At 40.7% G+C, this 25,383-nt stretch overlaps 1 protein-coding gene and 1 long non-coding RNA gene across 4 annotated transcripts in view; one reads left to right on the forward strand and one right to left on the reverse strand.

The window, feature by feature from the left end:
• Positions 1-7,860: 7,860 nt before the first annotated feature.
• On the reverse strand, positions 7,861-19,105 carry LOC146448392 (uncharacterized). The gene is made up of 4 exons (XR_014861090.1): positions 18,742-19,105; positions 9,512-9,713; positions 8,518-8,614; positions 7,861-8,412 (listed from the first exon to the last, which is right to left on the reverse strand). It is a non-coding gene; the product is annotated as an uncharacterized LOC146448392 (long non-coding RNA).
• A 1,855-nt stretch (positions 19,106-20,960) lies between these two features.
• Positions 20,961-25,383, forward strand: part of LOC146448393 (proprotein convertase subtilisin/kexin type 6-like) — a 28,864-nt gene continuing 24,441 nt past the window's right edge. For 2 of the 3 annotated variants that reach the window (XM_085102618.1, XM_085102619.1), the window contains exon 1: positions 20,961-21,274. In XM_085102618.1, the coding sequence (XP_084958744.1) occupies positions 21,113-21,274 (162 nt within the window). In that variant the 5' untranslated portion in view covers positions 20,961-21,112. The remainder of the gene's footprint in view (positions 21,275-25,383) is intronic. The other variant, XM_085102617.1, reaches the window with a different exon arrangement.

The raw sequence follows: 25,383 nt of genomic DNA on the forward strand, positions 1-25,383 counted from the left end.
CTTTTATCATTTGTATTTGTTAAGCCGATCAGATCAACAATTGATCCAACGTATACCAGCAGGATTATCGTCCACGGTTGTTGCTTGGACTTAGCAAAACAATGTTGCATTGTGTCAACGCGAGAAAAACGGGGCACACCTGTCGGAGTCGATATAACCCCAAGACTTGAGGTTATATCGAACCCAAACGGCACAGTGAAATAACAACCAAATCAAATCATTCTTTTTATTCTCGATAATCTTTGGACGAGATTTACGCCACACCGAAGCCCACCGGTTGATGGTGCGACCGACAACGGATCCCAAAGAACCAGCGGACTTAGGCGCGGCACCGGGAAAAACAATTAAAAGTAAATAAAGATTCTTACACGAAAATACGTCAGGCAACGCATCATGTTTATCAAAGATTTGCTGGAAAAGAGAAACACAAGACCGATAAAAGTGAGAAGGCGTAGAAGAAACAGGAACAAGGTTAGAAAGAAAACTAAATCGCGTGTCAAGTTTCTGCAGATGATTTCTGAGACAATAACGAGCAAGAAAATGCCACTGTTTTGACTGCCAAAATCATCACGTAAACTACAAAAATTGCACAAACGAAGAGCAACACATATGGCGCGAAAGTCGGCAACGTTGAGGCCGCCGTAACGAAGCGGCGCGCAACTACGATGACGACTAACATTTTCCATCCTTCCCTTCCAAACGAAAGACCAGACAATTTTCGAATCAACAACCCACTGTGGGGAAATAATAACCTTGACAGTGTGCCAAAAGCGGCTAGCGCCCAAGACATTGATGATCATGGAACGACCCAAAAATGAATGCTCCCTCTGTTTCCACATTCTGTGATTTATCAAGCTTAGATTCCAAGTTGTCAGACTCGACAGAAACAAGACCATTCGAAAAATAAACCCCCAAGATTTTCATTTCAAACACCCAAGTAAGACCGAAAGGCACATAGCCACATAGCCTCGGACTTGGTAATGTTGAGCTTGGCACCTGACAGAGAGAACGCTCATTTTTCAGAAAATTCGTGCCATCATCTGCGTACTGGGAAGCTTTTAATTAAAGGCTCCCGCCCCAGGAAGCTGGAATCTGAGTTGACAAAACTTCCGAAACCAAGGGGGGACAGGAGACAACCCTGCCGAACATCCCTCTCGAGAAGAACAGGAGGGGTATCGAATGGTCTCATTCAATTTAAAAGTGCTCGCAAAATCTGGCCTCTGCTCGAATTGCTCGCAAAAATTACACGGGTGCTCGTTTGCTCGTGCTCGCAAAATTTTTGCAACTGCTCGCATGCTCGCATTTTCGTTAACATGTGCTCAATTACTCGAAATTTAATCCTCCTTTGTAGTTATTTTTTATACATATATAGACGATAAATCAGTTATGATATGGTTGAAACAAAAAGGTTGAAACATCCTTACCTTTGGCTTCAGTCTTTCTTCAACTGAGTTCAGCCTGTAACTGTTGTTCTGTCTTGGAAGTGTCAGCCAGATTATTAGCTATTACTTGGCGCAAAACAACGTATCCTATTTAAAAATAAAAGAGAGATTTCGGCTAGCGGAAAATTTACGAAGTACTCGAGGTGTTCGCTGCTCGCCATCTGTATTTTCTAAAGTGCTCGCTGCTCGCAAGAAAAAAATGTCAACTGCTCGTGCTCCCAAAAATAAACACACTGCTCGCATGCTCGCAAATGCTCGCAAAGACCATTCGATATCCCTAACAGGCATAGAAAGATTTCCATTACAAATTATGCAAGAAAATACATCATTGTAGAAAAGAGCAACCCAATTACAAAAAGAAGGACGGAAGCCGGATTTAGCTAGAGTTCCTATTAAAAATTAATGATCGACGAGATCAAAAGCTTTTTCTTGATCGAGAGTTACAAGAATACCAGGTTTTGTCAATCATGTCCAAAGTATTGCCAATCGATTGCAGATTCAAAGATATACTACGACTGCCTACGCCGCACGTCTGATCCCGGTGAACGATGGAACTCATTACCGGCTTCAGACGTTCAGTAACAGCTTTTAAAGCCAGTTTGAAATCCGTATTCAAAAGCGATATGGGGCGCTAATTTTTCTAAAAAATTAAGTGTATGAAAATTTTACCCCCCCCCCCCACCAAAAAAAATATCAAACAAAAGTTGTACCCCCCCCCCCCGCCCACTGCAATAACAGTTTGAACATTTTACCCCTCCACCCCTCATGGTTGGCCTGGTGGTTGCATTGTTGAGAAGGTGCTGGGCACAACGCTTGGTTACGTTGTATTCAATATGACGGCTACCAAAATATATGCGGAAGTCGCTGGCATTCTAAATCTGAACTGGCAAGAGAAACGATCAGAAGTGAGGCAGGGAACGTACCTTAGATCATCTCTTCAATGTCTTGATAATAACGATGTTTTGTTATTGCTAGAGTCTATTCTTCAGTCGTTAAAAGAAGGTAAGCTTACTCAGAAGGTCAACACTGCTCGGGATTTGAGAGCAGTACAGGAGCATTTGATGTATGGATGTGGATCTATAGATTTTGAAGAAGCCTACTGTAGTGTATTGATTACTATAGTAACAAGGACATGTGTTACTGTTACCTTATGTGAAACTACTGCATGCTACAGCATGATGTGAAAGTACTGTTACTGAGTTGAAGTAGAATAATGATTGTACTCCAATATAGGTAATTGCTTAGTGAATAAAGGTTATTACATAGAAAGCAATGGAAGAGTGTGTGTCTCCTCACTTAAGTAGTAAATGACGACACAACATATTGGCGACGAGGATGGACTCGTAACTGCAGAACCAGCAGACAATCCAGGACAGCCCGAACCGGTAGACAATTCCGGACAGCCAAATTCGGTACCTGACCAGCCAGAACCGGCAGAAAATCCACACGAAATGGAACGGTCTTTGCCCGCACCCAAGGCGTTCAACATTGACGCAGCCGACCTGTACAGTGAATGGAAACACTGGTTGAGTGCATTTGACATTTATGCCATTGCCTCAGACCTGAAAAAGAAGGACGATGCGGTTCAGAGAGCTACGATGCTGCACTGCCTTGGCCCCGCAGTACAACGCATCTTCAATACGCTCCCTGGAGATCACAAGACCTTTGAAGAGGTGAAAACTGCCCTGAGTGGACACTTTGCACCAAAACGAAACGTGGTGGCAGAACGCTACAAGTTCAGATCGCGAGCACAAAAGACAGACGAGTCGATCGACACGTATCTGACGAGCCTCAGAGAGCTAGTCAAATCCTGCGACTTCGGCACACTCGAGGAGGAGATGATACGGGACCAAATTGTGGAGAAATGTTCCTCTCGTACCTTGAAGCAGAAACTTCTCCAGCAGGATGACCTGGACCTCGCAAAGACCATCAAAATTGCGCGAAGTGCAGAGACGGCGGTACAAGAAACACTATTGCTGTCACAAGGAACCAAGGAAAACCCAATCCAGATTGATCACGTGCACGCCTCTCGCAGATTTCCAGCGAAGCAGTTCAGCTGTTACAGATGTGGTGGAACGGACGGACACAGTCCTGATGAATGCGGCGCCATTAAAGCCACGTGCAATTCCTGTAAAAAAGTTGGACACTTGCAAAAGGTCTGTCGCTCGAAACCTAAAGCTACGCATCCAACAAACCGGCACAAGCAGAGGTCAGCGAAAAAAGAAAAGAAAGCTCCAGCCATGAAGGTCCGCAGCTTGAGATCCAAATCTACTAACTGGCTTGAAGACAGCTCGAGTGACGAGAGCGAACCTGTACTCTCTATGAACAATGTTGACAGTTCCATTACAGTACAAATTAATGGACAAAGGACCAAAATGATCGTCGACACCGGTTGTAAGTACAACATAATATCTTCACAATTGTATAAATCACAATTTAAGAACTATGAGCTGAGTCGAACTCAAAAACGCTTTACTGCGTATGGACAGAAAGAACCGCTTAAATGTAATGGTTATTTTAACGCTACCATTAGGACAGGCGACAAAACTATTAGTACAAAGGTTTATGTAATAGAGGGTAACGCAGAAGCATTACTAGGACGAGACTCTAGTTTCAAGTTAGAAATACTTACCCAAGTAAATTCAATTGATCAAACCAGTGCTCAAGGCGAGCTAGATGCTCTACTCAAGGAGTACGATGATATTTTTCAAGGTTTAGGAAAAGTTACTCATTTTGAACATAAAATCATTATTGACCCAGAGGTCAAACCTGTCAGTCAACACCTAAGGCGAATACCCGTCAGTCAAATTGAACCAGTGAATAATGAACTTGACAGGATGTTAGAACAGGATATTATCGAAGAAGTCAATGAAGCAAGTCCCTGGGTTTCAAATTTAGTAATTGTTCCCAAGAAATCAGGCGATCTTAGGGTATGTTGTGACCTTAGAGAGGTAAATAAGGCTGTTATAAGAGAGCGTTACGTTTTACCTAAGGTTGAGGATACCTTGCATGCGATGCATGGCTCTAAGTACTTTGCAAAGATCGATGCTAAGAGCGGATTCTTTCAGCTTACGCTAGCTGAAGAGTCGCGGCACGTTACCACGTTCATTACGCCACGTGGTTGTTATCGGTTTAAGCGAACTCCCTTCGGTCTCAGTGATGCAAGCGAAGCCTTTCAAAAAATGATGGAAAAGATCTTGTTTGGCATCGAAGGTGTCCGCATTTCGGTCGATGACGTTATTATCTACGCCGAAACTATGGCTGAACTTGTCAAGCGCGTCCGCAACGTTTTCAACCGATGTCGTGAGTACAACCTTAAGCTCAATCGCAGCAAATGTGAATTTGGAGTTAAACAAATTTCAATTCTAGGCCATGTCGTATCTGAAAAAGGCATCGAGCCCGATCCAGCGAAAACGGAAGCCATTAGAGCAACGCCTCCGCCGGACAACGTGTCCGATCTTCGATCTTTTCTCGGAACGTGTGGCTATGTTGCTAAATTCATTCCAAATTATGCGAACATTGCCGAACCGCTACGAAAGCTCACTCGGAAAGAGCAGAAATGGTCATGGGGACCAGAACAAGCGAAGGCATTCAAAGCCTTAAAAGAAGCGCTGTCAGGCGCACCGGTCTTGGCTTGTTTTCGTGTAGAAGCTCCAACCTATGTGGTTACTGACGCCAGTCCAGTAGGTCTAGGCGCCATTTTATTGCAAGATCAAGGCACCGGTGAGCGCAAACCGATTGCGTACATCAGCCGATCACTTACTTCAACGGAACGGAGGTATTCACAAATTGAGCGCGAAGCGCTAGGTTGTGTTTGGGCAGTCGAACGCTTACACAATTATCTATTTGGTATAAAGTTTACTTTATTGACCGACAACAAGCCTCTTTCTAGTATGTTTGAGCCACATTCAAGCAAAGTTTTACCTCCGCGTATTCAGCGTTTAGCTTGGAGATTGCATCAATACAATTTCTGTATCCAGCATATTGCAGGGAACGCAAATACAGCAGATTCGCTGTCGCGCTTGCCATCCATGCAAGATGATCTTTCGGACACTGGTTTCGTTTGCGAAAATTATGTGCGGTTTGTTTACGCATCAAACATGTTAGACCTTCAAGCTGTCACTTTTTCTGACATAAGATCCGAGACCAGCAAAGATGTCACGCTGTCCAAATTACTTATTCAAATTCAAAGCGGAAAATGGTCGCATGACCTCAAGCCATACGATAGGGTCAAGGAAGAGTTATCTGTTTTTGAAGGAGTCATTCTTAGAGGGAACCGAATTGTTGTTCCACAGTCGTTGCAAAAGCAAATTCTGAAATTAGCGCATGAAACTCATCAAGGAATTGTTAAGACAAAACAATTTCTCAGAACGCGTTTTTTCTGGCCCGGCATGGACGAAGCAGCAGAAACAATGATCAAAAATTGTCAAGCTTGCGTGGTGAATCAGCCTTTGAATAAGTATACTCCGCTTCAGCCGATACCTTTACCTCGTGGTCCTTGGGTGAAAGGTGCAGTGGATCTCGTTGGTCCGATGGATGGCAAATTCATATTGACCTATATCGATTACTATTCGTCCTATCCGGAAGCGTATATTTTGAAAGAAATCACTTCACGCGAGGTCATCAAAGCATTGAGTGATATATTTGCTAGATTTGGGTTTCCAGAAGAAATCGTTTCTGACAACGGAAAACAGTTTGTAAGCGAAGAATTCGAAGTGTTTCTTAAATCGTGCGGGATCAAGCACATTCGTGTGTCACCGTACTATGCGCGAAGCAACGGAAAGTTAGAGAGATTTCATCGATATCTTAAGAAAAATTTCCGAGCGGCGATCTCCGAAGGTAAGTCCTGGCAAGAGGAGTTACCTAAAATTCTCATGCTCTACCGAGCAACTCCGCATCCAGTTAGCGGAAAGTCGCCTTCCATGCTGTTGTTAAATCACGAAATTCGTACGAAGGTACCGCACATTGAGTCTCTCTCAAATACAGCAGCATCGGCAATAGATCACGAGCATCGGTCCAAATGCAATTTGTATCAAGCTCGTTTGAAGGAATATCACGACGCCAAGCAACATGCAGCTCCGCACAATTTCAAGGTTGGTGACATCGTGCATTGTGCGAACATGAAGCCGAACAAATTAGACTCGAAATTCTCGTTGGCTAAGCACGTAATCATTGAGACCAAAGCGAGAGATACGTTCAGTCTAGTCAACGTAGACACGGGTACTACGCTAGTTCGTAATGCAAAGTACTTAAAGCATGCGCCTAGTGAGTATGTTACTGATCTTGTTGAACAAGAAGTTGGTACTGAAACTAAAGAGTCCAACGACTCTACTGAGTCCGGTGCGACAGCTTCTGACGCTTGTGACAACACTAAGCCTTCTGGTCATGTTGACAAGCACGAGGACGTCGTTACCACTAAGTCAGGACGAGTAGTTAAGTCAACCAAAGATCATGATAATTTCGTATATTATTGATTCCGTGATTTTGTAATTTTCTAGTTGTATTCTTTGCTCATTCCTTGAACATTGCCCGGGAAGGATGTAGTGTATTGATTACTATAGTAACAAGGACATGTGTTACTGTTACCTTATGTGAAACTACTGCATGCTACAGCATGATGTGAAAGTACTGTTACTGAGTTGAAGTAGAATAATGATTGTACTCCAATATAGGTAATTGCTTAGTGAATAAAGGTTATTACATAGAAAGCAATGGAAGAGTGTGTGTCTCCTCACTTAAGTAGTAAATGACGACACAACACCTACCATCTCTATTCGTCTTTTAGTAATAATTAGTTGTTTTTTTTCGATTGCCATTATTTCAATAATTGCTAAATTCATTTAGTTGGTACCTTTTTTTAAAATTTTGCCCCCCTCACTTTTCGTACAAGGTAAAAAATTACCCACCCTAAAAGAGCTCGTGTAAAAAATTCTCCCCCCCCACCCCCCCCAAAAAAAAATACCCAGGCGACATCTCTCATTCACAAATAGAACGAGAATATCACCCATGAGAAAAGACTGCTGCTCAGTATCCAACCGCGAGGACTGCGCCTCCTTTTGTTACCACGCATACGTTCTGCATATGTAGAGATACTTGAGTTTCCTTTGCCAATACAGGAATGTTTTTTTTTTTTATGGTTTAAAACTATGCGGAGACACCAGAACTAAGCAAGTGCTCCTAGGGGGTAGCCACGCATTTTCAGAGATAATAAAGCTTCAATTTGATAAAAAAATCAGCACTTTTATTATTATTGTATCTGTAAAAATTAGTGGTTGCCCACAGTTTTCTTTTTGGATTCCTATAGCCTTTGCTAAGAACTGTTTTTCCTGCATAGTAATAAGCTGCATAAAAAACCTCTGTATTAGTAGGCGCCGTCCTTAATGGCTACAAATTTATGAAAAGCCAGCAGCATCATCAACAACAATAAAAGTTTATTGCCATCTCACAATATTTGTTGACGAAGAGGTAAGACAGCTGCACAAGTGTTTATTTATTTAATGTATTTATTTGTCTGAATATCAAATAATGCGCAAATTAATTTAAATTTTACTGGGTAAAAGACCTTAGACAAAAATGGCTGATAATCACTTCTTTTATCTGTATTTAAATTAAACCCCAGTCAAACAGACGCAACATTACACGCAACACCATGCTACATTGTTGGAATCAGCTTAGTTTTCGCTGCCCTTTGAAATACTTGGATTAAAGCTTCATACATGTTTATATTCCAAGGCCTCTAAAATTTTAATGTTCTGTATGTTGCAAGTTCTATTGTTCTTAGGGTTCCAATTCTTGTTAGCCATCAGTATACCATCTATTGCTTGTCTTTAACATTGTGCTACTGAACCATAACTGACAACATAATATGGATTTTCCTTCTAATTAGATTTCACTGACAGGTTCCTTATTTGAACACTTCGCACAGTGCCATTCATCTGGAGTATGTCTTGCAATTACCTTTGCACATGTTCTATTTAAAGTAAATCACAGCATTAATTGTGTTACAACTGGACATTTCAAAATTCATCTTTTAGTACAACAATTACTCAAAAATGTTGTGCAGTATTGATCTCACCAATGATGCCAGCAGTAGCAGCCCTCACACATAATCATGTTTTGATAAGAGGAAGTTTGACATGTTTGACATCTCCAGGCACTGTTAAGGCTTTCCACTGCAGATATACATGTAAAATGATCCGTGTTAATAATAAAAACTCAAGGTTCTGTTATGAATAAATAAAACTTGAAAACTTAAAACTTAAAAACAAGTCTACACTGTACTTTATTTCTACTGGAGTGTTATAATTTGAGATTACTGACACTCAAGACATCATCCCGGCGGGGGGTGTGGGGGTGCTCCCAAAAAATTTTGGATAGGGGTGTGCTGCCCGCTCTCCAAAACCCTTACCCTATTTATGACCAAAATATGCGATTTTCCTTACCCTATTTATGACCTGACTAAAAATTTGATGCCCTATTTATGACCTGATAGTGTCTGGTCAACTTCAATTCAAAAACCCCTGGAGCCCAGCGCGTGACCGGAGTGCGTGATAAACCGTTGCGGCACGTACATAGTTGCCATAAACAACATGATGAAAAAGTAGCTTCTTCAAAAAAGAAAAAAAAAAAATCAAGACTAGAGTGAAAAAAATAGCTACCCTATTTATTACCAAAATGGAGGTAAAATGGCTAAAACCGATACCCTATTTATGACCAAGCTGGCTGAAAAAATACCCTTTGGCGCCGCACATACCTATATAGCCCATATAAGGGAGTACTCAAAACCAAATGAAGCCAGGAAGAAGAAGAAGTCTGTATAACAGTTATTGTTAGCAGTTATTTGAAAATTACAGGTTGAAGTATTTAAGGTGAGGAGAGCATAATAAAGGATGCATACAGTCAATATCTCAACATAATTGAATGGATTTACAAACATCACAACTTTAGTTCTTTTGGCTCAGCTGAAATATCATTACATTTTTGTTATGGGATACAAAAATTACAGATTAAAGTCCAAAATTCTCTGCACTGGTAATATTTAAAAGGTATTTATGTGATAAAACACTTACTTGACTTATTTAACATGAACCATGCATCATGAGTAAAAGGATGTTTTATTTTACTCAGGTCAGAGTCTAACGCCTCTCCTGGAGGATGGTCGTCATCAAAAGTAATGTCTTCTCCAGAGAACGCTGTGCCAATTATATGTACTCAATCTTTTCTTTGCAGTTTCATTAACTCCAAACCACTGAAGCATGCAGTCAAGGTCACCTGCATTTTAATGGTAAGAGTTTAGCTTCTTCATTACATTTATTGAATTTAAGGTCAATATTACGTTTCTGCACATTCATGATTTCAAGGTGAAGAAGATTCATTTCTTGGGCAATGAAATATCCTTTTCTGCCTAATATACTGGACCAAGATATACAGTCATAATTTGTTTGTTAGATCTGTGGTTCGATTGTTGATATTTCTTTTTGGGATTGTAAAGAATGGCAGATCTGTAATGACTAAGAAGGTGCACATGCTGAAAATTGGGGTCATTCCTGTTGTTTATGCTCAAGGGTATGCTCAATTTCAATGAAAAAATAGGCGAGCGATATTACAAAAATGTCTGTTATGTGGCTGGGGATGTGGAAGTGCAAGAAAACTTTATGTGGTGTTACCAGTAAGTACTGTAGTTGAGAGGTCATCTGCCCTTTCCAAATTCTCAAATAGCACTTCCACTTCTTCTTTTGTTGGTTTAGTGAAACGTATGTTGCTGTTGCGTTTCCTCTTTTTCTTTGCGGAATAGAATCGGGGCTGTGTCTCAATTTTCTTGTTTGCTGTAGCTTTTGAGGTGACTTTTAACTCTTTGAGAGGCTTTCTCTTTTGGAGAGATGTAAATATATTCTAGCAAAAACCACAGAACACTTTTCAAATTTGAAGACATGTTTCGACAGAAACTTATGTCATCTTCAGTTTAAATTACAAAGCACAGAGTTGAATATATCGTGTAAACCAAAATGCTAATTAACTATAAGCACAAAGGAAACATGACAATGTAAGATATTACAGAGAACGTTTTAAATCAACATGATAAAGTTGATGATTAAGTGTAGGTTTTTCCCATTGAATATGAATGGCTTCTTTTATCTTAAGTTGAAAGGTGGTAGGAGCGTGACCTAGGATTTTTTTTTTGTAATTTGTTTATTTTTATTTTACCACACGTTACAATACTTAAAGAACTTAAATTGACTAATTACAGTTTACAGCTTATCTACAACTTACCAAGAGGAAATAAAGAAAAAGTTACAATTTACAAAACACTGCTCGGAATAAGTTACTAAAAAACACGAAACAGTAGTTACAAATAACTACTTACAAGAACCTATTTACAATACACTGCTTTCAAACCTACGATTAGCAATTAGTGGGTAACACACGAAGAAGGAAAGAAGAAAAAAGACATAGATCTAAAGGTCGAAGTTGTTAAAGTTGTTAAAAAGGTTCGCAAGATTCACACCTTTAGTGCGACCTCGAGGGCTCCGGACTATTGTTTGAGAGAAAATGGAAACTATGGCGTGTAAATTGATGCATTTTAGCTTGGTGAAGTAGTTTTGTGTAAATTTTAGCGAAGTCTACACAGGCAAATACAAAGCTGACCGGAGGAACAAAAATATCTTAGTATATATTTAGTTCTTATTAACCGAGCGGGAGGTCTGTATGGGAGAATCTTGACCGAGGTCGTCCCATACAGACCGACCTAGCTCGGTTAATAAGATGTTTATTATATGGCCAAACAGGAAATCAAAAGGAAAAAAGTATATTTGTTCCCCTGCGCGGGCTCAAGCATTTAGCTGGCTTACTTCTGTCACTAGTCTCCAGTCAAAACGGGACAAAAATAACTGTTCAAAGTACAGCTTTGTACAAACTTCGTCAATGAATGAAGACAAAATAACCGTTGTTTTCCTACAGGCTCAATGAAAATTTTCTAAAATGCGACCACAAGTGCAACAAATTTTAATGCCTGTCTGTGCCGCGATCGCTCAGCGATCAGTTCTCATTCAGCCTTGCGATCTTTGACTGATCGCCACAGAAAACGTAAATGTTGAATGTGCAGCCTTCAAACTTGTCAATATGTGCTCCGGCAAAAATTTCCTGAGTTTGGATTTGTTAGACTGTGAAGACATTTTGCTGAGTTGTAGTGGAGGCACTGACTTGGTTTTCTTTGAACTGAGCGGATGTATCTGGTCCACGATTCAGGATAGTAGACATTTCTCGCTGTTGCTTGAGAGAGGCTGAATGGTAGCTGTCGAGGCTTTTCAAATTTGTATGACAGCTTAGCTGTGCAACGAAATTTGGCTGAACGTCTGCTTCGAGGAGTCATCCAACACTGGTCTCCTAACGGAGTGATTAGAAACCTTCTTCTTGTTTGTTTTCTGAAGCAAAGGCGTCTTTGAGGAACTTGCCAATTTCATTCTTTTCGAGAGGCCTATCCAGATACCATATTTTGTCACTTGGTTTTCGTTGGTGGTTTACGGCGAGATAAAAGGAGCATCTGGATCTAACATGGCTTCGGAACGATGGCTCCGAAACGCTTTGTAAAATTCAGCTGGGCATCTTGACTTGTTCTTGCTTGCGTACGCTTTCGGTTCAGAGGCTCTTTGATGGCCACCATCTTGTCCGGTGCGTGTTTTGCTACCTCTTTCTGACTTCCACACAAAGTATTCAGAATCGGTTTCTGGATCATTGGCCAAGCCTACATCGCCCCAACACAGCTTACGGCTCTCATCTCGAGCCCTCCAGCCGAAATGGAGGGAAAGAAACCACCACAAAGCCCTTTGTAATGATTTAGGATCCTGAACACCGAACTGGCCATTTTCAAAAAGTGCATCTTCTTCAGCTTCAGTTAGCTCTCTTGTGGCATTTGGACGGTTTCCTTTTCCTTGGCGAACCAGGTTCTTTCGTTTGGCAGCAAGAACCTCTTTGGACTTGGAGAACTCTTGATTAGACTTCCTTCTTCATGCAAGTGGCATTGAAAACTTCGCTGGAAGCCGCTCAATGTACACGGTTCGTACTCGGTGCCACCTTGTTTACGAACGGAGATAAAAAATTTAGGCAAAAGAAGGTCAAGCTCATTGGCAGGTATGTTTTAAATTGCTCTAGACTCTTTAATTAACTCACAAAATTTCTTCCGTACGTTTAAGTCGCTCTTAGTCTTGTATTGAGTGTTTTTTGGATTTTTGCGCTTGCAAAAACTTCTCAATTTTGCTCGTAGCTTTCTCGGCTGGACTCAAATTTGCCAACGCTCATTTTCTTTACCTGCTTCCACGTTCAGGACTACTGGTTCTTCAATTAAGTACTTTATTAACAGCAACAAGCCATTTTTTTCTTTTTTTTTTGTAACGTTTTTAGTACAAATGTTACAATAAGATCGGTCTAGATGCCGGTCTAGATGGGAAAATGTAGACCGCCGTCAACATCGATTTTAGCTAATCAAGTTCTTGAATTTGATCGTTTCCAGTCCTTTTGAGACACGACCATATAATAAATGTACATATAGATAATGATCCTTCCGCAAATAAAGAATTCAACTGACTAGCAAACTTTAAATTATTGAAAAGAAAAACCATAAGCTAATAAGCTAATAATGCTAAGACTAATAAGTTTTAGGTAAGCATGGATGTTAGCTAATCACTGACATGTTGTCTTTGCAAAAGATAGTCCGATAGGTTCCCTACTGAGTGGACAGTACTATTTTTGTAAGTTTCGTGATGTCCTCATGAAAGCCCAACCAAGTGTTGTTGATCTTATAGGCCCTGTCCACAAGCGTACGAATGAGACCCAGTTTGTAGGAATGCGATGTAAAACTCAAGTAATTGGTTAAAAGGCCCGTGAAGGTTTTCTTACGGTAAACACTAGTGAAAGGAGAATGAGTGTCATTGTTGATCAAGACATCCAAGAAAGGTGTCCTGTGATCTATTTCCTTTTTCAAAGTGAAACTGATGTTGGGGTGCCTAGAGTTAATATAGTTGAAAAATAGTAACGCTTGATTCTCCGAATGAAATAAGCAAAAGGTATCATCAACATAACGTCGGTAAAACAATATCTCGGAGTCCTGGAAATTTTCCAGCCATAATTTTTCACGATGAGCCACAAATAAATTAGAAAGAACAGGGGCGAGTGGGGAGCCCATAGCTACACCATCTATCTGGAAGTAAAAGGAACCCTTAAATAAAAAAAGTGGGTCTGAGCGGTGGCTACGGAAAAAAGGCTATTAAGTTCGGTGTTGCTTAACTCAAGATCAGGATTGCCGTCCGAAATGTATTTGACCACTAGGTCAAATACATTTCGAACAGTATTTAAACGTATCTGACAAGGTATCTTTCACCGCCAGTTCTAAAAAAAAAACATGACTATGGCCGGCGTGGAATGTTGTGGAGATCGTGGGGAAAGTTTTCATTTTTATCGTTTGTCTCGTCGGTTTGGAGCCGGATAGTTCTCAAACGTGAACAGAAAGAAGCAGTTTCTCGCCTATTAGAGAGTAAAGATGTGTTTGCAGTTCTTCCAACCGGGTTTGGAAAGAGTTTAATTTATAAAAGCTTTGCCGGTCCTCGCTAAATCTATGGAGTTTGAGAGCCGCGCAGCTTCGAGCTCGAACAGGCCTTGTCGTTTGGTGATTGTGGCGCTTCGCAGTATAATGGAGGAACAAATCAAGTCAAATGACTTCGAACTTAATGTATTTGGCTTTTCGAAGTCCAAAGATGTCTTAGATGACATAAGGAAAAACAAGTTCCAGTTGATCTACGCTTCAGCGGAGCAAGCATTGTCCAGTGAGTTCCTGAAAGTTCTTCGCGAGCCTGATGTTGCAGAATCGCTTTCTTTGATTGCAGTAGATGAAAGTCAGACAGTTGAAACATGGTAAGTCTTCAACAGAATTTCAGTCATTATCACTGATCGCTCATAAGTAAGTCTTATATGGATCTTTTCGTAAGCGGTACCTTAATACAAAAGCTAAGTACCTTGATGACTTCCTTGTTACTTTCACATTGTTTTCAGTACGCCTACTAAAATAAGGAAATATTAATTGACAGGGGAAAAGGTTCGAACAAAGGGAAAAAGGTATCTGAGCCGTTTCGGAAAGATTTCGGGGCTTTGTCAACGCTTCGCTCTTTTTGTAGTGGTAAGTTGTGATATCAAATCTTTCACAATTGATCATGATCCCTATTGATCCCTATTTTTCCTGCCGCCTCCGAATTCCACTCCCCTCCCCTTGGTAGTTTAGATACTCTCCCAAGATATATCGATCGCGCTCGCTTTTACAAACCAAGACGGCGGCAGCAAAATCGGAGCGTACCAGTCTGGAGAATCCGACAGAAAAATAGGGGGACTGTAAACAGTCTAGTGTTCTGCGGCATTTTCTAATAAGGACGCATTTTGTGATAAAAGGTGCAGCATTTTGTATTAAATCCAGCCTACGCATTTTGTAATAAGAGCTGCACTATTTTGTAATGTTTGTAAGTGTAAGAAAATTGTAATAACGTCTGATGCAAATTATTGAGGTGTTTTAAAAGACTGTTTTATGAGAGTTAATTTACGTGACATCTCATCCTCACTCCTCCTCCTCCTCCTCCTCCTCCTTCTCCTCCTCCTCCTCCTCCTCCTCCTCCTCATCATCATCATCATCAAAAATTCAATCTACAAGGTTTTCCGAAACTTTTAAATTTTCCCTAGCTAAAGAAGTAATTCGACAGGAAGTTGAAACTGGTTCAAAATAGCCATTTGGCAAGTATACGCGCTACACCTCCTCCTCCTCCTTCTCCTCACTCCTCCTCCTCCTCCTCCTCATCCTCCTCCTCCTCCTCTCATCATCATCATCATCATCATCATCATCATCATCATCATCATCATCATCATCATCATCAGCATCTTCATCATCATCATCATCAAAAATTCAGTCTACAAGGTTTTCCGAAACTTTTAAATTTTCCCTAGCTAAAGAAGCAATTCGACGGGAAGCTGAAACTGAATCAAAAAAGCCATTTGGCAAGTATACGCGTTTGTCATTTTCATCATGACGGACAAAAACAAAGTGTCTTCTGATAAGAATAGGAGTTCGAAAACTGTTGATGAGGTCCCTGCAGAGACGCCCTGCTATGACACCTGTACACCTGAGTTGTTTTCGCCGTTACCTCAGGAATGGGGGGATTGTGTTGTGCCTGAAGTTGCGTCTTAAGACGTTCTGGAAAACCTCCAATTGTACCGAAAGTTCTGTGCGATTTATTTAATAGTAGTACGAGATATGAATCGGCTCCGAGGTTTACGTGGAACATGAAGGATACTGACCGCCTTGTGCGGCTTCGCAAGGAATTATCTGTTGTTTTTTTCAATCGATACTCAAGTGAGCAGCTAAGAGATTACCATGGGATTTGATGCAGCTGGTATCGACGTAGATAAAATTTTGTCTATCCAACGACGGGTGTCAAACAACTCGTGGGTTGTAAGCTTTCGCTCTCCCGATGCGAAAAACGTTGCCCTTGGCCCTTGCCCTTGCATGGTGTCCCGTCAGTAACGATTGCCGGCTGCACTGTCTTGGGTCTGTCTTCTCAGGTGACTGCGAAAATCGTGTGATGATTGTTAAGATCTATGAAGCGCCTACCGAATTGCCGGACACTGTTTTAATCGGTCGCCTTTCGCATTACGGCAAGGTTTTTTTCTTTCCGTCGGGACAGAGTCGCTGACAATATCTACAATAGTGTGTGAACTGCCAAGATGCGTTTGAATTTACCCATCCCTCCGACTATTTTTGTTGCGGGAGAATTACTGCGAATCTGGTATCCATCTTAGCCTAAATTGTGCCGTCGTTGCGGGGATGTTAGCCACGTGGCCACAAAATGTACATCGTTTCGGTGCTTCAATTGTGAGGCGCTGGGGCATAGAATTGAAGATTGTCAGTCACCGCCCCTTTTTTCAACCTGTCTTAAGGTGGAAGACCATGATGTTTCTGTCTGTCCTTTTTTGGTATACAGTGCCAATGTGGTAAACCAGTCCCGTCTCCCCAATGTAGACTGCTTTAGGGCATTTCCGGCAAGAGATACAGTATATGATGTTTTCTGAAACGACGTGAAATGCCCTGTGATCTTTATGTGTCCACCTAGTGCTGGAATTGAGGTGGACTCAGTGATGTGACAAACAAACAAGCATAATTGGGACCGACCTTACTTCCCATTGCGACACCGCCGGAGCAAGCGGAGGCCATTAAAGCTGCTGAGGCGGCGAGGTCGGTCTCCAAGCTGCCATCTTCGAAGTCATCCAAGTACTCGAAGCAGCATTCTGCAAAACAACAGCCAAAGAAGCCAGCGAAGCCGAAAGCAGCTAGTGAGCCACCGCCTTCAAGTGTCGAGAAAACATCTACGGACCGTAAACATGCAACAAAGGGAAAGGCGGAGCGTGAACGCGAGCACTCACGGGAGCGCGGCTCGAGGCACGATCGGGACCGGGACCGCGATCGCGAGCGAACATTTGTGTGCGATCGGAACCTGGACCGTGATCGCCACCGTGACTGTGAGGGCGAGCGCCGGATCGCTCTAGCCGTCGACATCATCATCAAGATCATAAAGCAACTAAGGAAGACTCTGATGATGATTTTGTAAAGGTTAGGGCTAGGCGTCACTCTAGACGCTAATAGCACCGATGTCTTTGAAAATTTTATCTTTAAACGTTATGGGTCTAGGCACCCCTGCTAAGCGATTCACTGTTTTGTGCGAGCTTGAGCGTTTGAAATATGATTTATTTTTATTCCAAGAAACCCACGTGTCGACTAAGAAGCTCGCGGATGAATTTGCTCATTATTGGCCTGGTTAATGCTTTTGGTCCTTTGGGCAAGGTAAATCTGCTAGTGTACTCTTTATTTGTCTCGCCTAGATTTTCGGGCCATATTTCTCGTTTTTTATTTGATTCTGACAGGCGCGTTTTAAGTGCATTGGTGCTTCTTAATAGTTAGTAATGCTTAACACTGTCGCGGAGCGTAAAACCTTTTTTGAGCGTTTACATGATTATTTTATTCCTAATGGTTCTCATGCTGTTGCTGGTGACTTTAATTTAACTTTAGATCGTTTGCGTTCAGCTTATACTTTTCTACTGACTTTTTGTCTGATTTTGTTTAGTCGATGTTAAGTGAATCCGCGCGCTGTTTCTTTTACTTGGTCTAATTCTGATTACTTGCAGGCTTCTTGTATTGATAGTTTTTTTATTTATCGTTCTTTGTTTAAATTTTTTCGTTCAAACAAGGTTTTACCGTGTGTTTTTTCCGATCATGATTTTGTTGCTCTCGATTTTTCTTTTGATGGTTTTTCAAATAAGCGAGATGGTGTTTGGAGATTAAATACCACTCTTTTGGTTGATCCTGAGTTAAAGTGTGAAATTTCTTCTGTTGTTGATCGCCGAAAGAGTGTTATTGCCGATTTTGAGCCTCTGGGGGCTTGGTGGGATGATCTGAAACTTGAAATTCGTCCTACTTGCATTAATTATCGCACGCGTAAGCGTCAGTCTGTAAATCGTGAGCGCAACTTATTGACTAAGCGTTTAATTCGTGCTAAAAGTGCTTTCCACGCTGGTGATAATTCTGTCGTTTCCGAATTACGAAATGTTGAAAGCGCTCTTTCGTCTCTTATTACTCGTGGGGCGGAGGGCGCTAAAATTCCAAGTGGATAGAGGAGGGAGGAAAGCCCACGCGGTATTTCTTTCGCCTCGAGCAACAGCGTGGGGAGAAAAACTCGTCTGTTTCTGTTGTTGATACTGACGGTAGTGAAGAAACTTCACAGGCTGATATTGAGTGCGCTTTTGCGAATTTTTATCGAGATCTGTATGCTAAGGAGATCCAAACCAATTTGATCGATATCTTAGAATTTTCTTTAAATGATCATTGAGCGTGCTAGCTGTGAGGGCTTATTTACTAAAGACGAGCTTTTCTCCGCTTTGAAGGGCCATCAGACCGGCAAATCGCCTGGCTCTGACGGCCTGCCCAGGTGCAATTCCTCGATTTAATTAAGTGTCGACTGCTCTGCTAAAGAAAGGAAACGCACCGAGTCATACGAGTCCTCAGCGATATTTCTCTTTTTACAAAATATTGACGGCAGACTGATCCCAACGGCGGTGGTGACGAGCCAGATAAAACACAGGGCGCCCACACAAACTATGTGACCGTTTGTATTTTGAATTTATAGAGGCAATGTATGGGAATATCGAAAATCCTCGTATTATCGTACTAGATTGCGATGGATATTCTCATTTAACATCAAAATAAACGTAGTTTTACCTTAAATGTTGTGTGTTGTCGTTCCTGAGGTTGAAGACGGCGATTTTAGCCATTTGAAGGGTTCGGCGTTGAACGTTCACTCGAGCGTAATAGAAGAGTGACAAGGGAGGAAAACTTGTTTTGAAAGGGTTCCAGCGCCGGAGCAATTTTTCCCCCAAAAAACGCATCGCTCCGATTTCAAACTTCCCAGCATAAAGGTCAAAAGATTTTCGATTCTTCTCGTACCTTCCAATCGAAAATCCATCCAAACGGCCCGGAGCTAGTCCTCGAAGAAAATCAAAATCCCACAGTATTCGAGCGACTGGAATGCGTAGCAAAATTCATAAGTGCCATTGTCTAACGTCGTCCAATCAGAAAGGGGCAATCAGCGGAACGGTCTGTTGGCTGGCACGTATGAATTTTGCTACAAACGGTCACATAGTTTGTGTGGGCGCCCTGTGGATAAAATAAACAACAAAGCGACTAAATATGTTTTGGACTTCGTTGTGAAGCTAATGATATTTCCTCGCCAGCTGAAAAGGAAACTAAAACGAGTTCAAGGTCAGCAATAACATGACAGAAATGCCGGTTTGCCTTGTGAAGAATCGTGATCGAGGCTTACATAGCCTTGTGTAACTGAATGCAAAGCTTCAAGAAAAAACGAGCAATAACTCTGTCAATTAACTCCCCTAGATTGGCAGCTGTTGGACAGGCTTTCAACTTTTAGTTAACAACCTTGATTGACAGTTTGTTCCGCTTTGCTCTGTGTACAGTCACTGACATCAAAAGTATTTTCTCCAAATCTATAAGCGCCAATTAGAGATAAAAAAAATGATGATCAAAGTTGAAGCAATTAAGCGGGGAAGAGGAAATCCATGGTCATGACTAATTTGAAAATTTAAACGTGTCGTTGAAATACTCGTTGTCTTTTATCAATAAAATTATAAGAACGAATAAAAATGCAGTGTGTGAAGAAATAAATACTTGTTCCTCGCCAGCTGAAAAGGAAACTAAAACGAGTTCAAGGTCAGCAATAACATGACACAGAAATCTTGAACGGGAAAAGAGCAACCTAGAAACTGATTATAAGAAACTAACGGATGTCTTTTAAAATTATCATTCAACAATGCCAGCTATCTTATAAAAGCTTGCAAAGAGACGAACAAATATACTGAAAGAGAAGGCGCCGCGAGAGAAGTACAGTTCTGTTTTCGAGTCATCTTTCGACATATACCAGACTTGACAATCAACTCCTGTTTCGCTCACGGAAGATGTTCGGCACCGGAAAACTGAAGCTACTAATTAATTTCCTTATAAGTCATAAATTGTTTTGTTGAAAAAATAATCGTTGTTATAAAGTGACATTCAGCAGGCTAATTCCTTCCTTGCTGAAACTGAGCTATTAATACAAGTTGCTGTAATCTGTGAACACCGCTGAGATTGAGGTATTTCCTTCATTCATGAATGTACTTCCGATCTGTATCGGTAACACAAAGCCGCTGTTATTACCCTGAGCAGTGTAATAGCAAAAGCCACACCAGGCCAGCTCAATCATAAAAGACAATTGCAGTAATGTAAACACTGAATAAAAAGAACTCAGACATGAACAGGAATCCCGAAAATTATTGGAAATAGCGTGAAAAACCTTGAAAACAGGAAGTCTGATTTAGGATGAGGTGACTGTCTGGCGCCGTCTTAACTCCGCCGGTGGTTTAATTGAAATGGGATGTTTAACGGAATGCTAGCTGGTCTTACATCGTACTTTAAAAGACATATTTGCGGTACCAAAAAGAAAGGGAGTAAGTGTTCCATTGCTCAAAAATTAAACCAAAGAAAATTAGTTTAAGACTAAAATTTGCGGTCTTTGAAACAGCTATTCAGCCGAAAAAGTCCGTTGGTGCTCCATGTATAATACAAAGCCGTGTTTGAAAGTTAAAAAGTGGTAACGATTCAGTCTTGATTTAATATTAAAATATAACTCTAATTTTTACATCGGCCTACAATATTTAATTTTGAACAAATGCTGTGTCACTAGCAGGTCGTGCGCTGTCCATATGAAATGTAAATAAACGTTTTGAAAATGACAGATCCTTGTTGACAAGACTCTGGAGTAGATTAATTCAAATCACGTCTCTCGGATCGCTATTTTTAAAAGCAGACAAAACGTTGTACTCAGTTTCACCAAGGCCATTTTTCATTTTATTTTATCGCCATTTATTTGCAAATCCTTGACTGAGAACTAAAGAATATTCCGAGGTGATACGAATCGATATTAGGGAAATAAATAGTTTCCTCGTTACCAGGGCCTTAGCGACTTAAAAACCAGGTCACTCAGCGGCAGGCAGAAAAACAAGCAACAAACAGGAAGTCGTATAGTGAGACAGAAGTGGCCATGGCTGCGTTTGTGTGTTCTATGCTGTTTCTTATGTTCTTCTGTGGAACGGACAGTTATGCCAAGGAGAGTTACACTAACGTTTGGGCTGTGAAGGTTCTTGGTAGTCAGAGAGAAGCAGAGGAGTTAGCCATTAAATATGGTTTCTCATACGACAGACATGTGAGTCAAATCTCTTTTGCCTTGTTATAATTTGCTGTTGTTGTTGTGTTTTTTGAAAGCGTTACAGCCTCTAACAATATGCGATGTGAAGGTGGTTGAGCACTCAAGAAGAAGGGAGAAACACTCGACTACGTGTCGTGTTCCCCCCTACACTTCTTTCGTGCTCTAGCCGCTTCCTGCGTGCTTTACAACAGACCAGAGCACAGTCGAGGCTTCTTTATTTGTCAATTATACCATGATAGATAGAGTCCTGAGCTCACACTTTGAATTATCCAGTCAAATGAGGTTCCAAGAAACGTTAAAATATCAATTTAGCATGAAAATAAAGACCGTAAAGAGTGTAAGGATCCCGTGTAACTGAGTATTCGAAATTCGATCAGTGGCAGTTTTCGTTCATCTGTGAATGCGTGACGGAACAATATGCTTGCATCAAAATTCTAACCATCGTGTTTACTAAACAAGGCTCATTTACTTTCACACGTGAAACATTTGGAGTCTTTCGAGTTTGCATGACTGCAAAAGCGAGATCTAGTACGCGACAGACTTCTGAAATCCAGTTCGCGTGCTTTAGATAATCACTTGCTTACACCAGACATGTCGCTGGCCTAGTGACACGAGACAGGAAGAAACGAGTGTTCTGTGGATGTAATGTGAAGTACTGTAGTTTGAAAATTGAAGGTCGCACATGTGTACTCAAATCTGAAGCAGTCCAGTATCGCAATTTATAACTGGTAACTAGTATATGGTAGAGGGATACTCTAGACCCCAACAGCTTTCGCTTAAAAGGTAGTATTTGGGCCATAATAAAGGGTAAACGGCACAAAAAGTACAAAAGAAAAAAGGAAAAGGCCGAAAATTGCCGTATAAAAGCGAAATTTTCCCCGTTTTGAAGACCGGAAGTAAAAATCGCATTTAGTAGTGCACGTGATCGATGACGTAGAAAGAAGAACCGAAGACAATATGGATTCTGGGGATTAGCCCAGTTCTTTTGCTTGTTTTTCTTCTGAACAAAATAGTACAATCGAAACCGTCAACGGAGCTACGTTAGCAGGGCTATGAGGGTGCTCTGTCGTTTGTGTTTAGCCGTGCAACAGCGAAGTGAACTCGGTTATGGAGTCTACAAATGGAGTGCGAAGAGGTGTTTGAGAGCGGATTGGTAAGCAAACAGTTATGCATTCTATCGCAAATTTGGTGCATTTCACATCCGCAATGTGATTTCATTAGCGATGGAATAAGATTTGAGCAGCATTAAAGTTTCCTTTTTATGGTACCGTGTTGTTATTTGAAATCTACTTTAGTTACCTTTTTAAAAAAAATCCACGTGAATTATTCTTGGGAAATGGCCTGTTTGTTAGAGACACAGCGTACAAAGCTTGGAGATGTGAGCAACTTTCATAATAGCGATGAACACTTAACAGGAGCGGTACCTGTACAAAGAGCAATACTACCACGAACACTACCCACATAAGTAAATTCGGAAGTCATTGTGTTGTGATGGGCCTTTTGGAATGTAACACGAGTTACCTTTCATGCCATATTATTGCGTTGTTAATGTGACTGGCAATATTTCATTTTTTTCCATTTTAAAGCAAAATAAGGCATTTAACCTTTGATGTAACGCTGATTTAGAAAACGGTATTGTTGGTCACTTTGCCCCGTCGCGTATACAGATGACAGTCGCGTTCTGAACTGAACAAGGTTAATGAAATAACTGCGATACTACGCGTGTTTGAAAGGTAAGCAGTATCATTATCGGCTAATGCTAGTTTTCTTCAGGCTGCACTGCAATAACAATTTTTTTTAATTATTATTTTTCAAACATACAGTAAACCTTAGTTCTGATGAAGGAGCTTGTTTTGTGATCTATCTGGCACGAGCGGCTTCATTAATTAGACGTGCTGTCCTTCATCGGGTCTATGCTCTTATTTTCTGATAGTCCTTCATTAAAACAAGGTTGAAATGGCGTTTTTTGATCTTTCTGCAGACACAGCTATGAGAATTTCTGATTGAGAACAGTCTTCAGAATAGTGAGCAGAAGTCGCACGATTAGCAAACAAATCGAATCGCGTGTGTCCCGTACAAAACCCGAAAGAAATGCCAATTATGTAGACCTTCACCGTTGTTACTAGAATTAAGCATCAAGCGACCATAAATCGATACGTTATTATTGAATTTTCCACAAAACACGGACTATACATTTTCGTTTTGGAATTTTAAAATCAAGCCATTTACAGAATCTTGCTGAAGAAATCCAGGAGAATCTAACCGGAAAAGGTTTGGTGAGTTCTTCTTTCTACGTCATTTCCGGTTTTCGGCCTAAGTGCGGATTCGAATCCCATGCATGACGAGAAACTTATCGTTTTCCGAGGCAAAATAGCGGACACCGAATTTTGGTAAATATCTTTAAGTTGGGTCATATGCTTTCTGAATTTGGAAAGTTGTTTTGGGGTTTAAGACCAAAGGGCCTTGGTTTTATTACCCTGTTAGTTGTGTATTTTTACTGCAAATAGGGTTGTTTATACTACCACTTTGCACTTTGCTGAATGTCTGGAGAAGCTCCGGTCAATGGTTGGTCATCAAAGGGATAAAAATAACAGATGCCAAAAATTTTATTCTCGATTGTGTAAGGATAAGGACGGGTCTGAACTGTGGTACAAATTGGTTTGAAAAAGAATGTTGAACTTAGGTGATATTTGGATCAGAATTTGACCTAATTTACCACTTTCTCAAATCTTTCGTGACATGGCACCTGTCACTCTAAATGACTTGAAAGTGGTACTGTAAGGTAACACAGGTCCAGTCTTTATTCGCATGCAACAACAGTAAAATTCATTATATTTTGTAAACAGGAGCCACATTTATTTTTGAAAATAAACTAATTTAAGGGGAAGTTTTTGGGATTTGAACAAAAAAAAGTGGGGTAAGGGGGTGGTGTATTTCCCAAGGGAAAAGTTGCAAAGGCAGCCTATTCAATGAATTAGAGTTCTTGGGTGGGTACGTTCATCTGGCCAAGTTTCATCCAAATCGGAGACGTGGCATGTATCCCCCTCCTAGTCCAGTCTCCCTGACTCAGTCTTAATCATTGTTTCTATAAAAACAGCAAAACAACTTCCAGACACCCCTATAATACGCAAATGAGCTCTGAACATCCTTAAATGTTTCTCCATCGTATTTTCTCCTTCTATTTTGCGTGTAATCTCTGTCAACTTTGACCACAATCTTGACCTATTCGAGGCTTTCAACAAGGCTTTCTGGTCACTAAAATAAAAAATGTGCAAAGTCTATACAACGATTTTTTTTACACGCTATATATCGAACAGTAAACCTCTGTGTCGCAGATTTCATGCCAAATTTTGTCTGCATTCCTAGAAGCTCAGATATCAAATAGGTTCTCTGCAAAAATATAGTTTTCTTGGCTTAGCATTGAGGCGGTAGATATTCAAGTTAGTGGTTGTGCATATACAACTAAAATATAACTCTTGCCTCTGAAGTTCATAGCTATAACACCAGATTTGTATCAAACCTTAATTTTCATCGGCCGAGGATAATGAATAACTACGGAGCTGCCACTTTAGCATTTGCTGGGTCAAAAATTTGGGAAAAAATTCCGACTAAATTAAAAAAGCTCTCATATAATAGCTTCTACAAGCAGTACAAATTGTACTTTTTAAATGCCCAATGAATATTTGGTATTTAAAAGGTATTGCCCTCACTATTAATTATCATTCCTATTGTTTTTTATGTAAAAATTGTAGTATGTTTCTATTATTGCACTTTTATTATTCTTTAATTTTTTTGCTGTTTAGTTGCACGTTATAAGCCAGTTAATTGCACGTGGCAGTGACCAACTCGAAAGCCTAAGCTCCTTTGGTCACTGCGCACCTTTTACTTTCACATTTATGCAATTTAATGCTATCTTTATATTACTTTTCTTATATATTGTAATTTCCTTTTGTTGTGAGCCATCGAAATAGTGCACAATAATAAAAACCTTAAAACCTTAATCTTATAACGTTTGAAACGTAATGCAGAAGCATTCAAAGTCAATGTCGACAATTTTGCGTTGATTTTCACTCGTCTGAATTTTAATAACTGTGAAACTGCTGTTA

The sequence above is a fragment of the Pavona decussata genome, unplaced genomic scaffold (genome assembly GCF_977016875.1).
Source record: "Pavona decussata unplaced genomic scaffold, jaPavDecu1.1 SCAFFOLD_944, whole genome shotgun sequence".
In the NCBI taxonomy this organism is placed as follows: domain Eukaryota; kingdom Metazoa; phylum Cnidaria; class Anthozoa; order Scleractinia; family Agariciidae; genus Pavona; species Pavona decussata.